General features: G+C 38.4%; 1 protein-coding gene across 2 annotated transcripts in view; it reads right to left on the bottom strand.

The window, feature by feature from the left end:
• LOC135325160 (NAD kinase 2, mitochondrial-like) overlaps positions 1–26,251 on the bottom strand; it is a 37,463-nt gene that overhangs the window by 3,281 nt on the left and 7,931 nt on the right. The window contains exons 2-11 of one of the 2 annotated variants that reach the window (XM_064502870.1): positions 19,353–19,441; positions 18,910–18,998; positions 17,384–17,465; positions 15,408–15,491; positions 10,340–10,476; positions 9,327–9,405; positions 6,903–7,046; positions 4,786–4,841; positions 4,647–4,700; positions 4,036–4,159 (exon numbers count right to left, since the gene is read on the bottom strand). In XM_064502870.1, coding sequence (XP_064358940.1) covers positions 4,036–4,159; positions 4,647–4,700; positions 4,786–4,841; positions 6,903–7,046; positions 9,327–9,405; positions 10,340–10,476; positions 15,408–15,491; positions 17,384–17,465; positions 18,910–18,998; positions 19,353–19,441 — 938 coding nt within the window. The remainder of the gene's footprint in view (positions 1–4,035; positions 4,160–4,646; positions 4,701–4,785; positions 4,842–6,902; positions 7,047–9,326; positions 9,406–10,339; positions 10,477–15,407; positions 15,492–17,383; positions 17,466–18,909; positions 18,999–19,352; positions 19,442–26,251) is intronic. The other variant, XM_064502871.1, reaches the window with a different exon arrangement.

The following is a 26,251-nucleotide window of genomic DNA, read 5'->3' as shown; positions in this document are numbered from 1 at the left end:
GCAGTTTAGCTGTCTTGAAGAAAGCTGACAATCCCATTTAATACTGATTTGCGTAATAGATCTTTTACAGAAAACAGTTTTACATTAATTTAGCACAGTTCTAATATATAGTTTTAATATTAACTAGAACACAGTTTCTACTAGCAACACTAGAGATTTCCAGATAATCTGTGTATTAATATATTCTACTTTATAACATAAATCATTCAGAGAGAAGGGAAAGTCATTTCAAACACAAAGCTGAAGGTCAGAATGCTTGCCAGGCAATACCATAAACAGGTATTGCAACACATTACTGTCAAATGAGTTGGACTACTATCTAAGCTAATAGAAAAATTCTGCTTATGTATTTTAAGGCAGCTCTTCTACTACTGGGCAAACCAGAGTAAAGCTAATCTTCCTCTTCACTTACCTTTAAGAGGAAAATTATCTGAACTGTTGGCATTTATTCTTTCAAACATGTGGAAAGTAGAAGCAATATTAAATAAATATCGAGCTCTCCAAATTTTTTTCATGCTGCTGGATGGGAACTAGTAGCGATGCCAGAACAATTGTAAGACTTCAGTCTCACATGGATGGGCTTGATTGTTCCCGATTTAAACCTTGGTCTAGAGAGACTACCCTGATCTTCAGGACTTAATTCAACAATTATCTAATGACTTAAATTTCATGGACACATCTATCACAAACATAAGAGCTTGGAATTATGGCCATAATTTCAAAGGTTAAGGGTGTTAATTGGTCTGGCATCACTCTAAGAAGAACGCAGCACACACAATCCCCACTACTGGGTTAGCACAGGTCTTCGCACCCAAAGCTACTTCATTACTTTCCCTACATTTAGTTAAGCTGGGTTTCGGTTGCCTTTTATTGAATGCCACAAGCCTCAGACACCTTACCCAAAACTGCACCCATGCCCTCTTGCAGGTTACAAAAGTAACCCTTTCTGAAGAAATAAAGGTCAGCCTTTGAGAGGTCATAGTATTTGGCAAACAGCCATCACTACATTTGTTTAATACAGCTTCCATCTCAATTATGCAGTACTTTATCAACCCTTTTTAAACTATCGTATCCCATTCTCACTATGTAAGGGTCAAATAAGTCTATTAAATTTTATTCCAATACAACTTGATTAACCTGTGGGAAACCTATCAGCTGCTCAGAACTGGATCCACATCAACACTTTCTGCCCTAGATTTCTTTGAATATTGGTTATTGGGTGGGTCAAAACAACATAAAGACCCACCCTAATTTTGTTAAATTTGTGTTTTCAACAATATCTGAAATTGTATCTTCAAATGAGGTGAAATTAGGCAAGATGATCAAAAGCAGCAAGCAACAGGTTCAGAAGAAATAAAAGGAGACATTTATTCATACAGTGTTAATTTATGTGAGGCTGACAAATTTGATCACGCCAATGCAGAGGAAAAGGTCCTAATGATATTCTAGAGCTGTTACAATCTTAGCAAGAGGTGCTATAAATGAGTTTTAGAGTTGAGGATTACATGGTTGTTTCCAACCACGTACTCCAACCCTCCCTACTTAGGGAGTAGATATCAAGGTGGTCACCTTCATAGAAAAGCAAACAAGGACACTATCAGATTCAAATGGCTCAGAAAATGTTCTGCTAGATGTCAGTACCAGACTTACATCCCTGACAAATCTTTTTATTTTCATGAACCATGCAAAAAATAGAAGTCAGAAGTGGAACAAAACAAGGAGCCTTTTCTTTTAAGATGAGTAGAGGCTCTGCAGTGTGGGCCTCCATTCCTCTTCAGGAAAACTGATAACACAGCTTTCTTCAGTCCAAGCACATAACCAAGAACAACTAACGTCCACCTGGAAGATTCAGACCTACCCCAACACCAGAATGAAAACCCAGTACTTTTATCCAAGTAGGTATGCTGAAGAAACCTTTCTGCTGTTAGTCAGAAGACCCATCACTTCGGAAAGCCTGGACTCCGTAAGTACAAAAGCTGTCCAGTATGAGGGCTGACTGAATTTCAGGGAAGGCCAACCAAGGTGTTCTCTGCATTCCATTATGTTGCAGGATCTAATGACGCTGCTCAAAAACTGTTCCAGTCAGACAACTGAAGGTAATCGCCAAGCCCAGTCTCCATCACTAAGTAAACCAAAAGAACTGCTGCCTCTATGCAGACTATCAAAATGAATTACATAACCAGCAAGCTACTCGGCACTTCGCATTATTCTTCCTAAGAAAACCAAATGCCTCAAAAACATCCACATGATATGAGGATGCAGGCAGTTCTCTAGAGAGAGAGAAAGCACTTAAGGAAACATGCCCTCCAAAAAAGCTCTGGAAGCTTACAAAAGGATCTCCATCCAGATGGTCTCACATCAAGGTAACTAGGACATGCTCTGAAATAACAGCATACAATACAGCCACATCATAGACATCCTGTAATAAGCAGGTGCTGTCTACCAGTGCAAATGAAGACACTGGTTCCCTGTCTGTATCTTGTCTCCTTGTGCCTGAGCACAAGAGTAAGAGCATGTTCAGGCTGTCACTGAGATGGAAGAAACACCGGAACACTACAAGCACAGGAGCCAAGTCTAGACATTGCAGAAGAACTTGAAAGCATGTTCTGCTCCTTCATCTCATTCTGGGCAGCTGAAGTATCTCAAAAAACAGGAAGAACAAAGGGAAGATCTCTAGTAACAAGAGCTGAAGACCAACAGTGACAGGCAGCAAAGACTACTTCAAAAGGGAAGTAATGGGCAGACGTATTTGCGTAATTTCTCTCTCCATTGTAGCTTTTATAGTATATCCCATGCAGAAAACTAAGACAAGAATCCTGTAGAAACCATGTATGAAAATGCAGTTATTTGCTCTTATTTTAACCCCTCTTACTGTCTCTTAAAAAGATTTATTTACCTTTGAGACCTCCCAGATCAAAATGACTAAGCAGCAGGAAATATTTAAAGACATGACTCACTCTCAATGGAAAACTTCTCTAAAATGGTAACATTTAAGTCCAACAGACAGATATGTCCTTTTTACTAGGTCATAAGAGATTTGTTGTAACACTGATTTGGGTCAAAAGAAAGGGAATTTGGGCTTCCTTCAAGTTCTCCTATACAAGGTAAGATGAAGCAAATTTTATTTTAAATAACATTTCAAAACTCATTTAGAGATTTGTTTTGACCTAAGTTTGAACACATCTGGTTAATATTGAAACATCTTACTGTTCTTTAATTAACTTTCAGAATAACTACAGCAACGGTTGCATGTGTTCATATTTACTTAATTGTGGCAAACTCCCTAAAAAGTTCCCCAAATTAGGACAACCAAATTATATAATAGTTTAGATTACAAGGGGCACCTAGTCCAACCTTCCACTCAAAGCAGGGCTTACTTCAAAGAGATTAGGTTGCGCAGGGTTGCCCAGTCAAGGTTTTGACTATCTCCAAGGACAGAGACACAACAATCTCTAGACAGCCTATGCCAGTGTCTGACCTTTCTCACAATGAAAACATTTTTCCTTATATTTAGTCAGAATTTTCCATCCTACAATCTTGGCTGTTGCCTACTGTCATTTCACTGTGTGCCTCTGAAAGGAATCTAACTCAGTCTCACCTGTAACCATCCATTAGGTACCTGAAAACAGGAATTGGATTTCCCCTGTTTAGCCTTCTCTTCTCCAAGCTAAACAAAACCAGATCCCTTTGAGTTTCTCCCTTATATATCATATATTCCAGCCCCCTAATCAACTCAGTGGCCCTTTGCTGGATTTACTCCACTTTATCAATGCCTGTCTTACAGTGGGTGGGGATGGCACACACCCAAAACTGGTCACAGTGCAATTCTTTTATTCCGTAAGATTGTGCATACATCAAACACTATAAAAGGGTATAATGCAACTTACAAACACTCTCTTCTTGTTCCTATAAAAGTAATCCTCAAAACATGAACTGGGAGTTGAAAGACTGCAAGTGAAACTCTTGGGTTACTCATACGTCAACAAATAAACAGAATGAAATAACTCTTCAGTAATTACTGCAGCCAATACTTACTTTGAAGAGAAGCCACGCTGCCGACTACTTGAGAAAACTCTGTTTACAATAGGTTCTCGAATACTGAAAAGCATCTTTGGTTCTTCTGGGCTATAGAGCAGGGAGTCATTGTAATCATTTGTTACTGTAAGCAGAGAAATCAGCCATCAGTTTTTCCAGAGAAAATTCTCAGAAATATCCATTCCTTCAGGAAAGAGCAGCTTTCCCTACCTAGAGGTAATACTGAGTCTTACCAGATGTTACATAGCCTTCACTTTAAAAAGCATTTAACTGTACAGAAGACCTATTTCAGTTCCACTGCATGACTAATATTCATCAGCTCTCTTCCGGTGATTAAGTATTAGCTGTTTTGAATTTCAGAATTGGTATTCTCCTGAAGAGACACATATATATGAAAAATATACATGCGTGTGTGTGTGTACACACACGTGTATATATAAACCTATATACACACAAAAAAGCGTATTTTTCAAAGCTTACAAGTGTTTTTAAGAAAGGCTAATAGCACAAGAGTACTAAAATACCAAATTCATTGTTGAGTATTAGAGTACAATCAAAATGAACTGGTCAAAGTTGTTACAGTTTAAAGAAAACTTGTCATTTTCACTAACCTTTTTGTACTAGTTCTGCATTCAATGGCAGATTCAAACCTCCATGCTTTTTAGCTGTTGAGCCAAGAGAGAGAGAGTCCCAATTAGATAGGAGTATCTTCAGATAAACTTAGCCAGTAGTGCCACATTGTTCACTCACCAATCTTAAGGATCTCTTCAACAGCTTGATTTGCTACCTTGTTAATGTTATAGGACCTAGACAGAGAAATAAAAGTTTGCTAAGCAATACAATTTGAGAAAACACACTTCCATACAGGTAAGAATTAGATTTCACTCCAGAAAGAATAATAATAAAAGAACACTATCAAGTGTAGGCTGATATCAGTCTCTTTGGAAAATACCCTAAAATAACTCTTGGGTTGCAAATCTATCTGTGGTTTGGTAAACCTTAGTAATCCATTAAGTGAAATTTTCAGGAAGGAAGAGCATGATACACAGGGTTCAGTCTCCCTATCAATAGTTCTCCTGCCTTAAAAACCAAATAATTGATGATTTAGGTCTACATTAAAAAAATTGAAACGTGATAGTTGTACAGGTTGTGTATGCTTTTTTTATCCTTTTAGTCTACCTCTCGCAAGTTAATTCCTTGTGTTATTTCTAACTTACTGGACTCAACACTTGTTTACAAATCTTATGCCACTTTGTCAGTGTAAGTGTACCATAAGCTGTGTGCTTGAATTGTGCAAGAATTGTAGTGCAGATAGAAAACAATCAGATCAGACACTTTTTGCTTTTGTCACATTTGGGTACATGGCAAGTCAGCAAGAAACCTCAGTTTCAACAACCACCACACACCTAGCAGACTACAGAAAATGCCACGGACTTTTGTCCAAAGTTGCCTCTCTTATACTCCTTGCCCACCTGCAAGCCCAAGCAGATGCTCAGGAGAAACTGAGATGCAGAATCCGAAGTTGTTCTTTCCTAATTAGCTACTTTTTATGCATTTTTTTGCAGCTCAAGAAAGCATTTGGAGGATTTAAATTCCTCTCAGGCTGAAGAGGCCTGAACTCCCAAGAGAACACCTTAATCACAGTCTAAGGAAGGTCATCTTTCTGAGGCTGGGTCCTCAGTGCACCATAGCATACCAGAATCATAAAGCGGCAGAACCCAAGCCACAGAGTAAGCTTAGAGAAGTCAGCAGTAAACACGATTGTGGCACTGAAGATGCACAATCCTGGGATTTGGTCCCTACTTCTGGGATTGCTCAGCACAGAATGTATAAGCAACAGATAAAATGCGTAAGAATAGCTTTAGGCTAAGGCAGAGCATTCCCAAGGTCCTGAAAACTTGGAAAGTTCCCCCAGAAATCTGCCAGTTTCATCCCTGGCAGCTTCCACAACCAAGTTATGCTCATTGAATGCAAGATCCTGAAGTACAATGCAAACTAAAACCCAGTAACCATAGTTACAGCATGAATATTCATTTTTGTATTTCAGTAAAAGCTTCAGTTTTAGTCCATGTTAGTCTTCCACATAAATCCAGAGCCCTGTTGTACAACCTTAAACCATAAGCACAGCCAGATTTCCAAATGAAACAGGCTCTCCCTGTACATTTCTCACATCTCTGAAAATTACACGTATTATATCTACATGCAGTAATGTGACTTGTTTAAACTGAAGTTAAGAACATTAACCCTTTGATTAGGCTATTGTAATTCCACTTAGACATGCCCTTTTAGGGAAGTACTTTGGCAAAGAAACCATGCCTTTTCAATGAAGTTTAAAAGAGGGTTGGAAAGAGAACGGACAATACATGTGCCAGAGAACACTGTTAACACAGCTTCCAAGTATGTGTTTTCCCATTCTACTTAGAGCTTAGATTTTAGTTTTCCGAACTGCTACATCTAAATATTTTTGTTTTAGCCAATAGGAGTAGTTCAAGGAAATCCCCTTCTGTGCGCTGCAAGTCAGAGCAGGATCTCTTTTCCTCACCGACCCCAGTCATCTCTACATAGAGCATCCAACCTCCTTCACCTGACAAAGTTACAGCTACAGTAAATTTCTGTCACAATCCCTCAGCTCCTTATTCTTCTCCCCCTCCTCTTCACCCTTGCAAGTGGGGGGTTCTCTGCTCTTCTCAAACACCTGAGACAGCTTTGAACCATACTGAAAACATTTGGACATAGCTGTGCCATGCATTGACTGACCATAGCCCAGGAGGGCCTCAATATGGGTAAGATGCTTAAGTGAAATAGATTAATCAAAAGCTCATTTATCTGAAACAATCTTTTCTGTCAAAGCAGTGATGTGAACTTACCATGCTTTTGATCCTGTTCCAGTGCATACATTAAGCCCTGAACTCTTCTGTTTTTCCCATGGACCATCATCAACTGATATCTCATAATAGGAGGCCCTATGAAGCGAGAATTTAAAACTGGGTTTGCAGGACTTATAGTTCTCCCTGAATGAGACAGAACACACAGCCTTATCAGGCACATAAAAATTTAGAGGGGCCAGTTTCAAATATGGATGACAATTTCACAGGCTTTGTACAGTGTACTTCTGATTTGGCAGCCACTTTTGATTCACTGTTTTATAGCAGTTTTTACAATAGACAATGTGATTTGCAGGATGAACTTTTAAGCAGTTTTTCTGCAGCTACTTTTCATATTAAATTCTGTGCAAAGAAATCTGTAGTTCATCTGGCAATAACTTTGTATATACAAAGGGTTTGCTGGACTTACAAATGAAACTACAAATACTTTACCTTCCTTGCATAATTGTTGAACTACCGCATAAATTGTGCTTATGCTGTGATTGGGTCTCATAAAATTACATCAGGGAACACTAAGAGGTAAAAAATTCCAACGTCAGTGAGTAATAGCACGGCTTCAAGCTGAATTCTTGATCAATTCAGTAATTAAAAATCCACTGTGATTCTTCATGAACAGTTTCAGCTTGACCATAGTCAGCAGACTTAGTTTCTCTCCAGGGCAAATTCTTCCTAAAACTCAGTGTAATAAGTCTTCGGGCACAACCATCATTTTGCATGGTATTATTCGTATCTCATGGAATTCCTCACTAATGTTAGGCCTATGCCACCAGAACATCTCTTTCCATCAGCTTCAGAACATCTAAGCATTTATCTATGAACTACAGTTGCTGACGTTCATACTGCAATGTCTAATCCAACAATATGGTATAGTCTTCAGATCAATAGAGGCCCCTTCAGAAAAACACATTCATTGTGTTCAACATGACTGAGTCACACCCTTCTCAGTAAAAGGAGCTTACTGAATTGCTTTGGGTGATGAAAGTTTCAGTCTGGATAGACTGGGAAGAATATATTTCTTGAATATCTGGCGTCAAACAGTTTAGACTGTTTATGACTAAGAGCATTATGCATACTCGCTCTTGAAAATATGGAAAGATGAAAGAACTAGAAACAAGAACACAGATGCACAGCTTGATTCAGTTTAAGACAGTTTTTGCAAACTAGACATGATTTTTCTTTTTCAGTTTCCTTGCTTTCTCAACTGTCATGCAGAAAAAGCCCTTAGAAGCACCTAGGGTTATTATTATACACAACATTTGCTACTAGAAATTTGCTCCTACAGGTATTGCATTCCTCGGTGCTTGCCAAATATACTGGAACCAAAGAGCACAATGTACTTCTGGCATTCAGAAGTAGAGGGTTATTGTAAAGTGTTGGGAGGCAGCTTTGTCTTCCTCCATCACTATATGTTAGAGAAACTTTTTAGCATCTTGATAAAATTAGGTTTGATTTAGTAGAAAGCAAGATTTGTATCTGTTTGAGACTAATTCCTTCTGCCAGTCTGAGGCTGCAGTCCAGATGGAAGATAAAGCACTCATGGAACATTTATACTGTTTCCAGCAGCAACCACAGTGTCCCAGGCACTGTACAAACACAAGAAGAAGTTACACTCTAAAGGTTAAAAAAAAAAAAAAAAAAAAAAAAAAAAAAAAAAAAGATAGACACAGAGTAAAAGGGAAAGGAATATAAAATACAAGTAAGAGTTTGGCCAAAAGTCCTGACTGAGGATCACACTTTAACTCCTTTCCCACAGCCCCAATCACATTCCCCACATCCTTCTTGTTTGATTAGCAGAGATGCCTTTATCTTCAGGATGGAAAGGATAGTCTTAAAAGTATTTTGCAGAATGCAATACCAGGATTTGATATAAACTGGTTTCTTAAAACAAGGAAAGAAGTGTCAGACATTTTCCTATAATAACAAATGTTCAGCCAAAGGGACACCGTTACCTTTGCCTCTAATGACAAAGAGGGGGAAAGGAGAAGTTACTAGGATTTCAGTTTGGTCACGTTAAGCTTACAATAAGATTTAGGAAAAGATGCAGAACGAGAGACAATTTAAGGATAGACATCAAAATCTTCAATCCACTGTAAAGATAGCAATTGAAGGTATCTGATTATGTAAGAACTAGCCAGGAAAGGAGTAAAAAAACAAAGAGGAAAAACAGCCAGGAATAATGAAACCTGGAATGGTCAGACAGGAAGGGGGAAAACACAAATTCATATCACTACACCAAAAAATATCTGAATTGAAAACTTTGAAACCAGCAACAATGCAGTGTTATATATTCACAGACTAAGACAGAAATTTCACAGCAAAGACTTCCCATTACCAATCGCCCACTGCAATGTCATTAAAAAATAAAGTCAGTTGTGCCTTGCTGCCATAGTAAACAATTAAACATACCTGGATGAGAGAGATTCCCCAATGAAGACTTCATTGAGTGCTCTCACTGGCAAAAGATGAGGACCAGAAATCTCAGATCCTGCAGGTATTGAATATAGCTGTTTCAAGTCATGGCTCTAAAACCCAAGTTTTCAAAAACAATTCATGACTCTCTGGAGAATGTAGTCTGCTGCCTGGGATTGCATTCCAGACCTTGATTCTCAGTGTTCAGTTGTCCTCAAGGACTCATTTTTTTTCAACAATTCCTTCTGTATCCAATCACAGTCCTTCACTGGAGACCACAAGTATTTGAACCAAGGCCAGTAAAACAATGACACGTTTTCAAACACTGTTTTTGCTCAAACTTGTGGTTAACCAGACAGGTTGAACTCTTCTCTTCTGTCAGTGGTCACTCCTCTAGCTTAGTGAAGTTCACTGACAGGGACTTAACAGACATTTTGGATATATTTCGAAGATTTAGAGTACGCACCACAGACTAACTGCTAATTAATGGGGATTAAGATAGTGTTCATGTTGACTAAGGACTTCCCAGTGGGGAAATCCAGGACTAGAAGCAAAGACAAACTTATCTTCAGTCCACCATAAATAAAACAACTGAAAGTGTTTTATTACTTAAGAATTACCCAGAAAGAAATTCTCCTTTCTAAAACATTCTGATCCTATTCAATCCTCCTCTCTCGAAGTTACAATAATTTGTCTTACTATACAAATAAATTCTACAAGCTATTTATGCAGCAATTAAAGAATACCATTTCCTTGTTGAGACTTCCCTCTTTCAATAACAGTGCAGTGCAGAAGAAGCACATAAAAACCTATGGTATTCCCTTAAAAAACAAAGCCTTAGAGTCTGAGCTACGAAGAGTCATTTCTTCCTCGCTTCTCAAATGTTTGTATCTGTATCAGCCTAGTAGCAACCAGACTTCAAACACTTAATGAATTCTTACGAATCCATATTTCCTATTCCAAGGTATTATGGCAAAATGGTTACATTCTTGTCACAAACTTTAACCTACTTTGATCCTGGAATCTTTCATTTATATGAGCCCTGCTGTATTGCTCCTGGCTTAGCTGCTGTTCATGTAGATCTACAGGGGTAGGGTTAATACCAGTTCCTTCAAGATACAGTCGGATTCGTTGCCGCCACTGCCACCTTAAAAAGGAGAAAGAAATTGGTATCAGTAGCTGAAATGCTCATTGTAAAGTTAGCTAGGATCAGAGTCTTGAAGATAGAAGAGTTTCACTGGTTCACTCTCAAAGCAGAGCATTTTAAGATCAAAAGTTTAAGCACATTCCAAATAACTTTTTAAGCTTCATAGCTTCCACTATCACTTTCAAATTTAGAAAAATCAATCATATTCAAATGTAAATATTTTACATTTACCAATTTGCTAGCTAATGATTTTTGTATGTGTGAAATAAGATGACACTGGCCAAAAGAAATCTACAAACATATAACATAAATCTACAAACATAACATATAACATCTTATCTTTTTAAGCATATGATCCTATCTTATGAATTAATGACTGACACAATGAGTTTGAGAGTAACAGGCTCTTAGGCATTCACACAGCAATAGCTGCTGGATTTTTGCCATCACTTGCTTATTTTTGCAGAGACCCAGAACAGCAGCTCTGTTCATTCCTTTCTCTGTAAGTGCCTTAAGTATCCTGTCATTTTAATAATCTCCTGGCCTGGTAAGTTCTTTAGGATGCTTGAGAGAGAAGTCCAAATGAAGAAACAAAAGGATATAAAATGCACTCTTCATTAAGCTATTACATCATTTAGATTTTTGTTTTTTTCCTAGAAATCAATGCCTTTTTCCTCTTAGGATTTAGAGACTATATTAAACAAAGCAGTAGTAGCAGTTCTGATTCAGAAAGCAAATCACAATGAAATGTTTTGAACACAGCTTTTGCCAGTTCACATTGCTGACATTTGGGTCACAGTAACCAGCTTACATTTTTCCTGAAATAACAGCAAGGAAGATTTAGGCTGGATAAAAATCCATTACTACTTTCTCTCCATCTCCTGAATTAGGACATCATCTTGTCTTGCAGTAACTTTAATCTTCAAATATATATCATAACTTCACTTAATCTTTCCTAAACTGAACAAACTCAGTTCTCTTCCATGCACCTTACTTAATGCATCAACTTTCCTAAAACTTCTTGGGGGAGAATGGAGGGGAATTTCCAATCAGCTTTATTGCTGTTGCTCTTCTGAAACCTCAATACTCAAGTCTTCACGTGGAATACCATTTGAGGCATTTCTAGTGCCACATAAAGAGGAATAATTACTTCACATCTTAAATATGACTTCTGTTTATACAAAGTTGTATGATGTTTGCTTTTTCTGCAATGCTGACACTAAATTACATTTTGTTTTCAATCCATTATAATTCAAGATACTTCTGAGAAACATCTGCCTGTCATTTTCATTGTGCATTTGTGCATCTGATTGTTGTAATCAGTAAATGCAATACTTTGCACATGTCTTGACTGAATTGCAAAGCATTTATTTCAATGTCTCAGTCTATTTGGATTCTAATCCTGTTCTCCTAAATGTCTGTAGTTCATGCTACCTTCATCTTTAATAAATGTACTATCTATTTATTCCTTCATCCAGATCATGAAAGAAAGTACTGGATAGTACAAAGCCCAAGGGACATCCTTGTAGAGCTGCATTCAGTACACCCTTAGTATAATTAGCTACCTGCCCTGATACTCCAAATACAATTTAGGCAGGCAGGCAGCCAGCTTGCAATAGATATCATTACACTAGCTTCCTTACAATACTCATGCTAGAATGCATCCAAACTCCTATAAAATAAGCAAATAGGCCAGCTACTATTCTGAGATAGTGCTACACTGTTTACTGCCATAAAAAGAAACATGGATAGTCTGACATTGTTTGCTCTTAAAAAGTCTTGATGTTGATTGTTACAGAGGACTGCAAGAGAAGCGTTTACACAGGCTGTTTCACTAACATAACTGCCACATACCTGGAGAATGAAGACAACCCCTTTTCTGGTCACTGACACCTCCCTGTCCTTCAGGAATTCTGACCAAAAGCTCTTCCAGACAGTTTCATCCCGTTACCCACCTATTTAAAAAGCTTCCTTAGGCCCAATAAATCTGAAAACTGCCAAGTCATCAACAACCCACTGTCTTCCTAATCTGCCCCGAGATTTTCATTATTAGTAGAATTAATGGTGGAATCTGAGAAAGTCATGTTCCTAGTGAAAGGTGACTAAAGTCAGTCCAGTGCTCTCAGTATCGTCTGCTGTTTTCTTTCCCTGTTGCTTACAATTTCTTCGATCTTCCACTACTATATTTACATACCTATCCTTGATATTCCTGGTCAGTTGTATTTCAAAAATCAAGGCATGGAATAATTTCATTCCTGCATGTGTATACTTTTATATTCCTTGTCTCTAATTTGGCTGAATTTTCATTCTCTCTCAAATCTCTGCTTGCTAAAGGCAAATTCACAAGCTCAAGTCTATCTACAACCACATTCCAATTAAGTTGGCACTTAATCATTTTTTCAGAGCAATGCCAGTTTTCTTGATCCTTCTCTCCCCTTAAAATTTACTTTCCTTTGCACCTTCTCAATCTCAATTCCCACCGTGTTTTACACTGCTTTGTTGTAATCCATTTCTCCTGCTGTACTTCTTGTTCCTCCCTTAAGAATTATGAGCTACCCCTTCTGTTGTCCAGACCGCTATTCCTTCAGTTGCAGTTAACTCCTTCCTGTTGCAGGGGGGCTTGGGACTGAAATGTTAGCTCATTAAATTAACAACTCAGGTGTTTACACTGACAGTGAAACAAACTCTCTAGCCTAAATATTCTGGAAGATGTTTTAACTGGAGGCAATTTATATTTCAGTTTTGTTCTGTTATTTAAGGGAAATGAAAATATTGCTGATAGAACTAAAGTACTATGGACTTCTCAACCGAGTCTCTACTGCGGTACTGAAATATTAGCTTCACACCCTGACTTCCAAATCTTCTACTTGTCTCAGTGTCCCCCTCCCAATCCATCCTGTTCCCTGCCAAACTCATTGCTCAGTTTTGCTGTCTCTGTGCCTGAACAAAATGCACACAACACTGCCAATGACTCATTTAAAGAGATACTGTTCCAATTTCTCTGAAACTGGTAGCAGATTTCTACTTTGCTTGCAACTAATGATTTTGAGGCTTTCAGAACAGGGAAAGGTCACTGTTTATAACTAGTGAGACCTACGTTCAAGTACGGTTTAGGTTTTGACTGTGACTGAACTTGTTCTATTTAGATCAAACAGTTCAGTAACCCAAACCAGTTCAAAATATTTCATACTGGAAAACAAAAAAGGGAAGTCACATAAAGGGGATGCACCAAAATTGCAGAGCTCAGTCTTCATCAGTGGTTCCAAAGCTTCTCCTTAACTTAAACTTGGCATGAAAACTGACACGCTGTAGGAAAGCACAGACAGGGGAAGTGTAAACCACTTCAGTATGTAACAGGGGAGCAGGAAATATGTCCCCTTAGCACTACCACACATTCCTGTAAACTCATGCCTACACAGACATGCACAAAGATATTAGTATAATATGAATCTGAGGAAGGAAAGAAAAAAATGAGCTATTGTGGCCAAGCAGACACTTCCACAGGTCTCTCGGTGACACGACCCAGGTCTCCACCTGAGAATAAATATCAAAGATACAGCCAGTCTCCCCCTGCTCTCAGTAGTTGAGCTGCTTCCAAAGGCAGATACAGAAAGGCTTCGTGCTCAAGTCCTTGCAAGGGTGAGCAGAACAGCACAGCAACATCAAGATACAAAAGGAATGCACATTAGCTATGCTTTGAACCACATAATGAAAGGATGTGACGTAACAGCTGCTCTGAGGACTCCAGTAAGAATAGATGCTCCTTGCGCTGAAAAGGTCCTTGCTAAGGGATGTAAGTTTTCAGTCAAACTTATTCCAGAACAATAACAGAAAAATGCTTGCTGTTTAGCTCTGATGAGACTTCAGGTCCATAACAAGCAACAACAGGAGTGCCAGCAACGGCACTGTTAGATGGCAATCTAACATGGCAGCAGTTACCATTTCAGGAAGGTTACCTGCATGAACACTACCAGATTTAATTAAACCACTTAACATGATGGACAGTTTAAAGCTTCTGCTCTCCAAGTCTCAGAGTTAAAAGTGCCTTTTCATTTAGTAACAGATTGAATCATTCAGTTATTTACAGTGAGTCCTTATGACTGTTTTAACCTGATTCTAGAAGCCTCCTCTACTATGCCGCAAATAAAATTACACTTCAGTCAAGCTACAAATATACTAGAAGTATAAACAAAAAAAATTGCAATATTTTCATATGAAAGAGTTATTTCTGCTTGATGGTTTGCCACTGTATAAACAATCCAGAATGTTAATACAGCACAGAAAGATTCTTTTTAAATAAGTCTATGAAAAACTCCCCTAATGTGCTTTTTAAAATTCATATTGCTGCCTGTTTAATTCAAGTGAGATTCTTCTATTCTACGAATAGCGAGTATTGCAAGTATCAAGCTAACTTCAGTATTCAAAAAAAAAAAAACCTTTCACTAACATTACTCTGGTAACAGCACTTAAGCTGTTCTACATTTAGTCACCAAAACCTCAGAAGCATCACACAGACCATCTCCTAATTATGTAATTATATATATTTTATAGCTCATTAGATTCTGCCTACAAGATATTAATATGGCCCATCATTCTACTAAGTATGCTTTCAAGTGTTAAAACATGTAAACCAGTGCATCCTTCATAAGTTTTACAGTTCCTTGTTTACACATTTGGTAATTCAGAAAAGTCAGTCAACTGTTGAAGGTCATAGCGAAGTCTCTTTGCTGGAACTGGTAGCCAGTTTTATGCTTTGTATTCCAATCCCACTTTCAACCACAAACCCATTCTTCAATATGGTAAAAATCTACAGAATTCACAGTTTGAGGCATCAAGATTTTACTAAGCATCATCTCTTCCTTAGGAATTGCACATCATTAATCCTGTCACAATACTATTTTTTTTTTAAACCAAAGATCAGTGAATCCTACCTGAACTCACCACGATAAAGCTTCTGTAGTGCCTCAGGAAAAGACTGTGTATACCTCACAGGCAAGCATAAGTGGCCCTCTGATCTGGAAGCAAGAAAGGAATAAAGACAATGAAAATGAGAGTATAACTTCTGAGATTTCATTCCTTTAAACAAAAAACCAGCTCTTTTGGTTGCATGAAGCAAAGCTAGATTTCTGACCTTTACGATACTGCAACTATGATACTGTACTATTCCTACATACATAACACATCAGCAATAGCACAGATCTTTCAGGCCCAAAGAAAAAGGGGGGGGGGGGGGGGGGAGGCATGATGAGCTTACTTCCTCGTTTCCCCTAAAAACTTCCTGTTAAGCTAGTAATCCTGTAGAAATATGTTGGTACTAACATAGTTCCTGTCACCATAGTTCTATGCAAGGAACTTCAACTTAATAAACCTTCCAAGTTAGAAAGAATATTTTCTCCATTTACAGATAAGTTAGTGATAACAGACAGGTAAGTGACATGCCTCAGGTCAAAACAATCTCACATCCGAGCCAGAAAACCAAACACTGATCCCCTTTCACAAGTGATATTTGATAACTAGAAGGCAGTTGTTATTTAAACTCTGCTACCCAGGCTTGATACTATAGAGTATCTTATTCACAGCATTTGAAAAGTTTTGGAAGAGGAGCAGGGGCTGGAAAGAATTAAACCCTTCTGGCCATCACTTTCTCATCAGCTAAGATTAGATTAACAGGGAACATCAGAAGCAGAAACCCAAGTCTAGAAGTCTCAACAGACAGAGCCTTGGTGCATTCTGAGTTTTTACTTGCCATCCATTTGAAGGTTATGCCAACCAGGCAGTGCTAATACACTGTACCCACCTGCTCAAATCAATCTTACTGCTAGGTGAATGCAGCTTGCGTGGAGTTATAAGAGGACGGACAACTAAATGCCATTAACTGGCTGAGGAGACAGTGTCCTCTGAAGTGTGATATGATTTACATGAAAGAATCGGGGTGAGAAGAAAAACAAAACAAAACAAAATCATCATCTGTTGAGGTCCTATCAGATTTCCAATAGGATTTACCTTCTTGATAAACAAATTAAGTTTCCGAATATTCAGGTGCCACTCTTATTTTTATTATTATTATTTTAAAAAGAGCTCTGCATTTTCCAGTCACTATTCTATACACTCATCTCTAGCTTGGAGCTTTTGGTTAGTAATACAAGTTAACTGGCTCTGAGTGCCATTATACTTGTGTGTGAACACAGCTGTGGCAGTTTAAGAAGTTATTGCTTATCCAATACTTTTTAATATCCTTTCAGATGGGACAGGATAACTCATTTGTACATTTTTGTAATAAGAAGTAGCAATAGGTTCACTTCATAATCCACTAGAACACACATTTATGTTGCCAAATGCCAGTGGAGGAGGTAAAAAGCCACCTGAGGGAAAATAACAGGCCCTTGCAGGCCTGTTTGTAACCAGAACACAAACCTATCCTATTAGACACACTCCAAACCTTGGTCCAAGAGCACCTATTTGTTCTGGGCTACACAGTGACCAGGAGCAAGAAAGTACACCCTGAAATGTCATTCTGGGAACATCTACTTAGCATACACATTCATTTACTTTAATTAACAATCAGTTATCTTACACTATCACTCCAAACAATTCCTGCTACCAAAATAACTGCACAGTCAACCTCCTTTCAAATGTGCTGCTACTGTATGCTGTGCTGCAGCTAGCATAAATTCACACAGTGCCATACTTCATGGTACTAGATTTTGCTAGGAAAAAGGCTATTTGTGAACATGAGAAAAAGCCACTTCGGTTTAAAAGGACTTCTCATTTTAGACAGCAGTTTCATCTAACACTACCAAAACTCCATATTCAAGGCCTTTTCTTCATATATTAAGCATCATGAAAAAATAGATACATATGATGCCTGATATTAAATGAAGTATTGCTTTCCCAAATGTGTTCTTACCTTTCAGGATCCGTATTTACTCCAATAACTGGTTTAAATTTATCAAAGACCTTACTGGCTGCCAGCAACATTGTACCATCACCTACAAGAAAAAAAGCGAAAAAAAAAGTTAGTTTCACTTAACATTCTAGCATTCAAAACAAAATAATCTCTCATGAATTGAAGCATTATTATTACACACTTTTGTATCAACAACTGATTAGGTAAGTTGCACAAAAATAAAATGGAACAGGAAAATTACTGAAACTATTTAAAACTGGATAGTGACAACCAAATTCAAGCTGACAAAAATGACTGAAAAAATACTACTCCTCTGACAGCTATACATACCCAGGCAATTGAATTTGGCAGAAGCAAGTTTGAGAAAAGCAGGTAAGAAATTCTTTTTAATAAAAAAAGTTTAGAAAATACTATCAGAATCACAGGAGATGGGAAACAACATAATACCAGATCTTACTGTGAATCACAGGAAAACAGTAGCTTTAGTTCTTTCTCAGTTTTCTGCTAGAAGGCACAATTTTAAAGGTCTTATTTGATTCCAAATACACACAACTGGGAAAAAAAATCTTAGATAAAACTGTTTAAATAGAAGACTAAGTGCCCCTAGTTTCTTCAGATAAGTAGCAATCTCTTTCCAGTCCCTATAAACAGAAGGACAACTATAATCCAAAAACAGTCTTTGCACCAATATATGAGTCCTAAAAAACTTAGATGGTGTTGTTTAAAACATTACTATTTCCTAGCTGCTGGCTTCATAACTATGCCAGATGTTGCCATAGCCAAGTTGGCAGAGGAAACATTCACACCTCCCTTTAATTTCCAACTTAGAAGAGTCTGCTGAATCTACAGAAGTATATTAGGGTACTTCAGGTATGAACACGCATCCCTTTCTACAAATTCTGACTATGGTAACCACTAGCCAAGAACAAGGTAGACTCCAGGGGACGAAAGAAAGGCAGAATGGAGCTGCAGCTCATTGCTTTTCTAAGCATGAATCAGGAACATGTTGCAGTACTTGCAGCAAAACACAAAATAAAACTGAACAAACACAGGCTGTTCAGAAGTTGTATACTTTTACCTCATACCATCCAACTAGATACTCCAGTCACTGCAGTAAGTGTGAAAGCAAAAAAAATTTGGAAAGGGGAAGGGAAAAGTAAAACGTTACTCTTCACCTCACACACCTAAAACCAGAGTGTAGGCTTTAGGGCTATATGCACTCATATGACAGCAAATATTTTATCCTCTTTAGCTGAAAACTACAGTAGACTTCACAATTGTCTTACACAAGATAATACTAAATTTTTCCAAAGTGGGCAAGCATTGGCAATCACCTCCTAATGCTACAAATACTAGAGGAGGAGACGATGGTCACAATCATTGCATTTTTTCCTGTTTTCTGACAATTGCATCAGCAATTTATTTCCAAAATGGGCATACCTCTAGATGCTTCACACACTGCAAAATTTGAAAGTTTATCTACGAAAACATACTGAAATAAATACTTTCCCACCATAAAGTCATACCTCCTGCTGATATAACAGCATCTGCCCACCGAACTGTCTCTTCATTATATTCACGACGTTTAACAAGACGGACTTCTATCCTCTCGTTCCTATAAAGTGCAGGAAAAAGCCTGAATGTGTCCTATATTGTTCCTTGTCACATCCTTCTGAAAAACTGACAAGTAATTAAGGACTAATTACACCGGTATTTAGAGCATTTGATTCTCACACAAGTCCTTCACATCTTTTTCATTTGTTTTCAAGGTAATAATGCAGTGTGTTAGTTAAGTGTACTGAGCTAGTTCACATTAAGATTGTTTCAGGAATTACTGTCCATCTACATCACCCTGTTTTCAGTATTCCTATTTCATTAGCGTTTGTCACACAAAGCTTGTTTCATTGTTTAACACAGTCCATTGGTATTTGCACTGTTCCTGAAATCCTCAATACCCATACAATCTTACCGTAAGCTGTCTACGACATGCTCCACATTTTTTGTATGAATGCGATGTCGCTCCAGTAGACCAGCATAGTTAGATCCCTTCAAGGCAAGCTGTAAGACAGAAATTGATTTTTAAGTAACTAGCCACTACAATGTGTGCTCTTGGGTAGGATAAACACAAGCTATAAAAAAACCATGCATTTTATCTCCATAGAGGTATATGCTTGCATTATAAACATTCCAATAGTTACTTCTTCATATACATACCAGTCAGTTGAAGTTCACAGTTGTTATTAACCTAGTTATGTGGCCACGGCAGAAAAGAGCCATAGAACTTTTTGATAGCCCTAAGTGAACATTCAAGCAAGTAGGCCACACTGATTTCTATCCCATTGCAGTGTTTCCCCTGAATTTGCCAAGTAATTTAAACTCTAGGTAAATCTACATAAAATGTAGTTATATCAACTATACTAGTCATACACCAAGATTGTCTAACCACAAAGTTAGCCAGTTACTTCAAGAGTTATAAATGTTGTGCTATACACAAAGAGGACCACAGAAAAAAGCAAAATGAATGATAATTTAAAAGAAGACATTTTGATACATCTGGCAATTAACCTTTAACTTGTATTTGAGCTACAATGGAAAACTGCCAGCTAGTGACAAGAATGACATTTCCCCTGCACGACCAAAAAAAAACCACACCCACACACGCAAGCTTAAGGACAACCCACCTACTGTTTTTGATATTGGACCAAGAATACAAAGCCGATTTTCCAAACAAATTCATAACAAAAACAAGACAAACAGTATTTAACATCTGCATTCTAGCATCATCCATCTTGGAAGCAGAAGAATTTAAATACTTAAACTTGACATCCTCTTCAGACCATGCAAACATTCATATGGATAGACTCAAATAAACAGGCAAGTAGCCCTCAGGCTGAAGATTAGATTTTTTGCAACAAGCTCCTGCATGAAGAATTCATTCACCATCTTTATGCATTGATCCCCTTCAATCCTCCACCTTCTTCTGATCTTTTGGGACTAGCACTATCAAATACATGCTTGTATGCAGGTTAAGCCTAATTTGAAAGTGGAAGAAAGAAGGTACAAAAGGAAGGGGTGCCCTTAAGCTAGAAAATAAATAAATATATCCACAATGAATGAGACCTTGCTTCAAGCAGTACCCTGGACTAGATGGCATCCTAAGATTCCTTCTAATCTGAATAATTCTATGATTATATAGTCACTGCTTCCTTTTCATCAGTGCAGAAACGAAAGTTCTCCTAGAGTCTGCACAAAGTAGTTGATCTGTGCCAGAAACTTTGAAGAGGCACCACCAGCAATTTATTCATGTGTCTTTACTCAAGACTGCACATCCATCCAAGAATAAGTGGTGCCAGACAGCCACATCTAATCTCATTTCCATACAGATTCCCACACCACAGAACTCTACAGTAGACAGCGGAAGAGCAGCAGGATATGACAGTTCCAGTTAACTGCAATCCAGTACAGATTTAGAAAGACTGCATTTGCTGGGTCACTCACTGATGTCAAGAAATCCAACCACTAGATAAATGCAAAGACAGACTCATAGCTGAAGAAACTACAGAAAACACAGTGGAAGTGGCCACACTAGAACTGCAGCTCTGTCCTGCTCAACGTCTGTTTAGAATCAATATTAGCAGAAATGTCATCTTTAGCTGGTCTTAGAGCTGGGATCAGGAAAGCATCTCCAATAGAAAGGGTTCCCAGGCTTGCTCTGCTTGGGTGCCACCAATGGCAGTACAGGTAGACAGTACCAGTAGCTTGCAGCTGTACTGGGTCACTAGCAAAGATAAGCATTCAGGCGATCAGAAAACATCCACACACAGCTTTCCAGTCATCCCTATCAAACTTGTTAGTACTAGTTGTCGGGGTTTGGGGGGGGGGGGGGGGCATCCCATTAACCACCTCACACACTTTAACCCCTTCTTTCTACTCCCCAACTACAATGCTGTAGTTCCTAGCTCCTTGAGAATGCAGTGTTCCACTGGAAACTTGAAAGGTGCTGCTGGGTTAACTGTGGGGAGGGGAAAGAGTATGCAAAACTAGGGTCAGTCATGACACTGCCCTTGGCTGGGTCTACTGCCGGCCTCACATGACCCATTTAGAGTAGAAAGGGGAAGGGAAGAAGATATTCACCACCTGCAGTTGAAATCTGTCCCTGAACACCGTAGCTTTGGTTTGCTAGCACAGGTATTTCCAGCAGTGTTCTCTGGAGCACAAACTGACATTGCTCCACCAGCAACAGCCTCTCATTCATGCCTCCTCTGGAAATATCTGTGATTAAAACTCTTGCCAACAAGCACCTGACAAGCAAATTGTTGTTACAGCATATGTTTTTCAAACTATTTCCACAGACTATTACTTCCACACACAACAAAAACTGCAAACTCCATCTTGCAATTATTTACCTCATTTGTCAGCATATTCCCTTTCAGCTTGGTCCAAGAGAGCTTTTTTATCTCAGAACAATGACTTAGAGCAATGATTCTTTGTATGATCATTTGTACGCATTTGAGCTACCAACTTCAGTGGTATCATTTTAGCTATCATTTCATTGGTATTACTAACAAGAAGAGAGAGGAATAATTTCATTGCTGTAGAACCAAATCTGTTCCGTAACTTGTATTTGTCTTAGATATGTTAAATTATTTCATCAACAGCTTCAGAAAGAAGAAAAGAGGAGAAAGCTCAAATAAGCTTCCGGTATCCAGATGACTGGCTGAAATAAACTTCCATGGTATACCACTACTCTTGCTAAGAGCAGTGTACAGAACTGGTATTACGCACGTAGAGGTCTCCTCTTTGAATTGAGCTCTAGAAAAATAAGGAGGCATCACCACGCAGCGCAACAAAATAAAAGCTAGGGCCTCAAGTTTAAATGGATAAGCTGCATCTCCAGGGTTACTGAATCATGCTAATTTGCAAAAGTCTCCGGAAATTAAAAGTCTGCACATTTCTAGCCTCATCCTCCTAGAGCTCAGTGATCAAGCACTCACGAGTTCGAGTTCATTTAAGAACTCGGACAGTGACAGCCTGCCTGAGCCAAACCACGAAGGGCACAAGTCTACCAGTACGTACAAGGAATCTAATATAAAAACACACAAGACATGAAAACTTAGACTGTGACACACTTCCAGAATCACTAACCTGAAGACTATCTTTCCAGACATAGGCTGGAAAACAAAATGCCAGTCCTACGGAGCTGAGGAACTTCAAACTGGAGTATGCTTGGAATTTAGTAGTGTTAAGCAGATGTAAAAAGCTAGGTGAGGGGAATATTTAGGTCTGAGTCCTGCACTATAGGTAAATAATTTTTCCAATTGTTATCAGGAAAGACCAATAGGAGAAAAGGAAATTGAAAAGTACTAATGCAGGAAAGCTGCTCTTCTTTATCCACACAAAGAGAGATTAAGGGCAGAACGCACAGGCAATGACACACCAGAGAACAGGAGCAAGCAGCTAAAGGGGACCTCACGTCAATACCTAACAGCACCAGTATTCACGGAGAGTGCAAAGAAACAAGTACAACTGTAGTAGCCCTATTAATCTGACCTCAACAGCATGCAAGGTTGTAAAATAAAATACATGAATATAAACATGAAGCCACTATTCTAGCTAAAAGTGCATTAGCACATGAAAAAACAGGGACAAATTAGCCAAAAATACATTTAGACATAAGTTCAATAGTGCTCTTTAACATCACAGCAGAGGGACTTGCAAAGCAGGCTTCCAGAAGTAGTATCCACCAGAAAACACATCAAGATGAACAAAACATGCTCTATTAAGGATTTTTTTTTCTTAATAACCTGCAGTAGAGAAGGCCAAGACTGAATGATGGAAAAAGCTCTTCTCATCCTATCTTCCTGCATTATTCTTTTTAATGAAAGGATAATTTCTCATAGAACTTTAAGAGTCTTCCAGGCAAGAGACACTTGCTTGATTTCTTTTTGTCTTGCATCTTAATTCTTGTCTCTGGTAGATCTCACACCACATGTTTTGAAGAGCAGAACTTTTTCTAAAGTAATACCATCAAGTAACAACGCTCTGCAATTAGGGTATGGCTTGTAGCAACAAATACAAAAAAAACCACGTAGCAAGTAAGGTCAGAATATCCCCCGTTGTCTATATACTTGGATTATGATACTTGATTTAGAGAAGAGGAAGAAGAAAAGCCACAGAAGTTTTAATAACCTTTGCTACCTTAAGCATTAGGATAAAATAGTATGTTCTCAGGAAAACAGTAATGTTGTGAATATTGATCCCATTCTATTCACAACTTTGCTCTGGCTGTATCTTCTAAATTTTACCTCACTACACTAAGATAAATAGGATCTTTTCAGATGCATTTTGGAGATATATATGTATATACAAAATATAGTTTTGCTATTAGTAGGCTTATCCTGAATTTACAGCACTATGCTTCATGTTATCTTAAACTGTCACTGCAGCAGGACGGGATTAATGTATTGGTAGACCAATCGGTTGTTTTAGGTCTATTATTCATTCAGGAGAATAAGTTAAACTAAACACCTGACCAGGAGCAGAAAACCATAGATCTAGAAATGACTCATCTCCCAAATTTCCAAAATAAGTCATGTCACTGCATCATGTGTTGCCACCACCCCTGCCCCAAGCAAGCAGAAAAATCAGAATGAGTCATTGGTTGCTATTTCATGCAATTGCTACAAAAGCATCAAACAAACGGATTTCGAAAGCAGCAGCTAAACGCAGAAGGCAAGTTTGAATTTTAAGCTGTTACTACCATTACAGGTGAAACCATCTAGCCAGTATTAAGTATCAGAGCACAGGATTCTAAAGAGACTCAAATTTTCAGAAATTGTCTCTTGAGTTCAACTGCATCTCCCAAGAATGGAGAGTTGGTACTTCAGGTTTTAAAAAGAAACAGACATTTATTGTGAGAGGACCACAGAACAATTTTTATTCCTTTGCCAGAAGACTGGTAAATTTTGAACCAGATACAGCTCTGAATATGGCATACACTTCAAGTAATACAATAAGCTGTTGGTTTTCCTGACAAATAAGTAACACTGACTCAAACTTGCTTAAGTACCAAAATCTTCAAGACTTTGGTAATCTATAGTAATTTAATAATGATATTTATAAACATGCAGGTAATTTTTCCATCTTCACTACTAGTGAGGCTAAATCATCATCTCTGTGTTGCTAAAACAAATCCAGTTTTCCTCCTAAGTCAGGCAGAAACTAACTTTAAGCCTTCCAATCACATATTAAGCTTTCCTATTTTGTATTACAAATAATCCACAAACAAATTAAGTGGGATTAAAGCCCGATTCAGTTTCTGGATTTTAGAGAGTAAAGCGCAAAAGAGAAAGGTGCAAGTAAGAAACTGAGCAGTTAGTCATGGTAGAGCCTGCTCAGCAGAAATCTACAGCTTAGAGGCATTTCAGGCTCTCCACAGAAAAAGGTCTGCTAGGAGTACAGTCCCAGGAAGCCCGAACCACTACCCTGAATCTTCAGCGAGTCTTCCAGCAACAGCTGGGACAGAGAGGAGCTTCGTGGCTTTACACTGCAAGTGGCCAGGTTTGGATCTGACACAAAACCCTGATAAGTGTAGGACAGTATGGCCACCCTCGATTTCTTCTAACCAGAGAAGAGTTATCAAGGAGAAATAGTCACCAAGATGCACAACCTTCAGTTGCTGTATTTATACTAGTGATCCTGAACTACTGAAGAACCTAACTGAAGTTACTGAACTTCTTAAACTTCTCAAAGGTGAAGTGTGTTCTCCTGCTTGCTTTTGAACTAGAAATGCTGAACACATGAAGTCTGACCTTTCCTGGTTTTGCTAGAGAAAATGAGATGGTGGGGTCATCACATTTGTAAAAACATCTAGTCAAATGTAAGTCTTCACTGAAAAATTTCAGGTTCAGTGAACTGATGCTTTGTTTGATAAGCCTCTGGCTCAAACTTCTGCTAACAACAGGCCAAGCTTCAGCAGAGTCCTGCTTTCAATACTAGTGGATTAATCCATTTTGGGACACTGAGCTCCAGGTCCCAGGAAAACTTCAGACAAAATGGTTTCAGATGATTCAAAAGTTTTAGAAATATAAAACATATAATCCACTAGAACAGGTTGCCCAGAAAGTCTGTGGATTCTCCATCCTTGAAGATATTCAAAAGCTGTCTGGACACAGTCCTGGGCAACATGCTGTAGGTGACCCTGCTTGAGCAGGGGGGTTGGACTAGACGATCTCCAGAGGTCCCTTCCAGCCTCAACCATTCTGTGAATTTAAAAGCCCTGCTTATAGTACAGCTCTAATAATAATAATCATTTGCCTTAGTTGAAGCACAGCTTTTCAAAAATACAAAGTCCTACTGAGAATCAGCTTGACCTAGGCTCAAGGGAGGTTTAAGTTCTCTGTAAAATTTGAAACATGAATCAAGTTTTCAATTCCAAACTAGTGCAAAGTTGCAAGCTGCCCCCAGTTCCTCCCTTCCTTCCTGGTCTGGGTTATTAGTTACTACACAGGTCTTTAAGTGCTTGCTTCCAATAACAGTGGTAGGTACACTGACTTCTATGGTAGACGAGTACCTACCACAGAAGAACGGTAGTAGGTTGGTGATACCTTGAGCAGCACTCTTGCCTGTCTGCTATTAACTGGTGAATGAATCAGTTGTTAGCTGCACAAAAGACTTCCTAATAGTTTGACTTGGAGGTATGTAGTAGTTTAATATGCCATCCTTCGTGCCTTGGAAGCCCAGGGGCTGTTTTAACCAGGAAGTTTTTGTTCATACTTTCCACATTTCTCTTAAATTAGACCACTCACTTTCATCATATAACAACAGTAGCTTTTCAAATGCTGCAGCCTTTGTTTCCACTGTAAAGTG

The sequence above is a fragment of the Dromaius novaehollandiae genome, chromosome Z, assembly GCF_036370855.1.
Source record: "Dromaius novaehollandiae isolate bDroNov1 chromosome Z, bDroNov1.hap1, whole genome shotgun sequence".
Classification (NCBI taxonomy): Eukaryota; Metazoa; Chordata; class Aves; order Casuariiformes; family Dromaiidae; genus Dromaius; species Dromaius novaehollandiae.
This window is presented reverse-complemented; position numbering and strand designations above follow the sequence as displayed.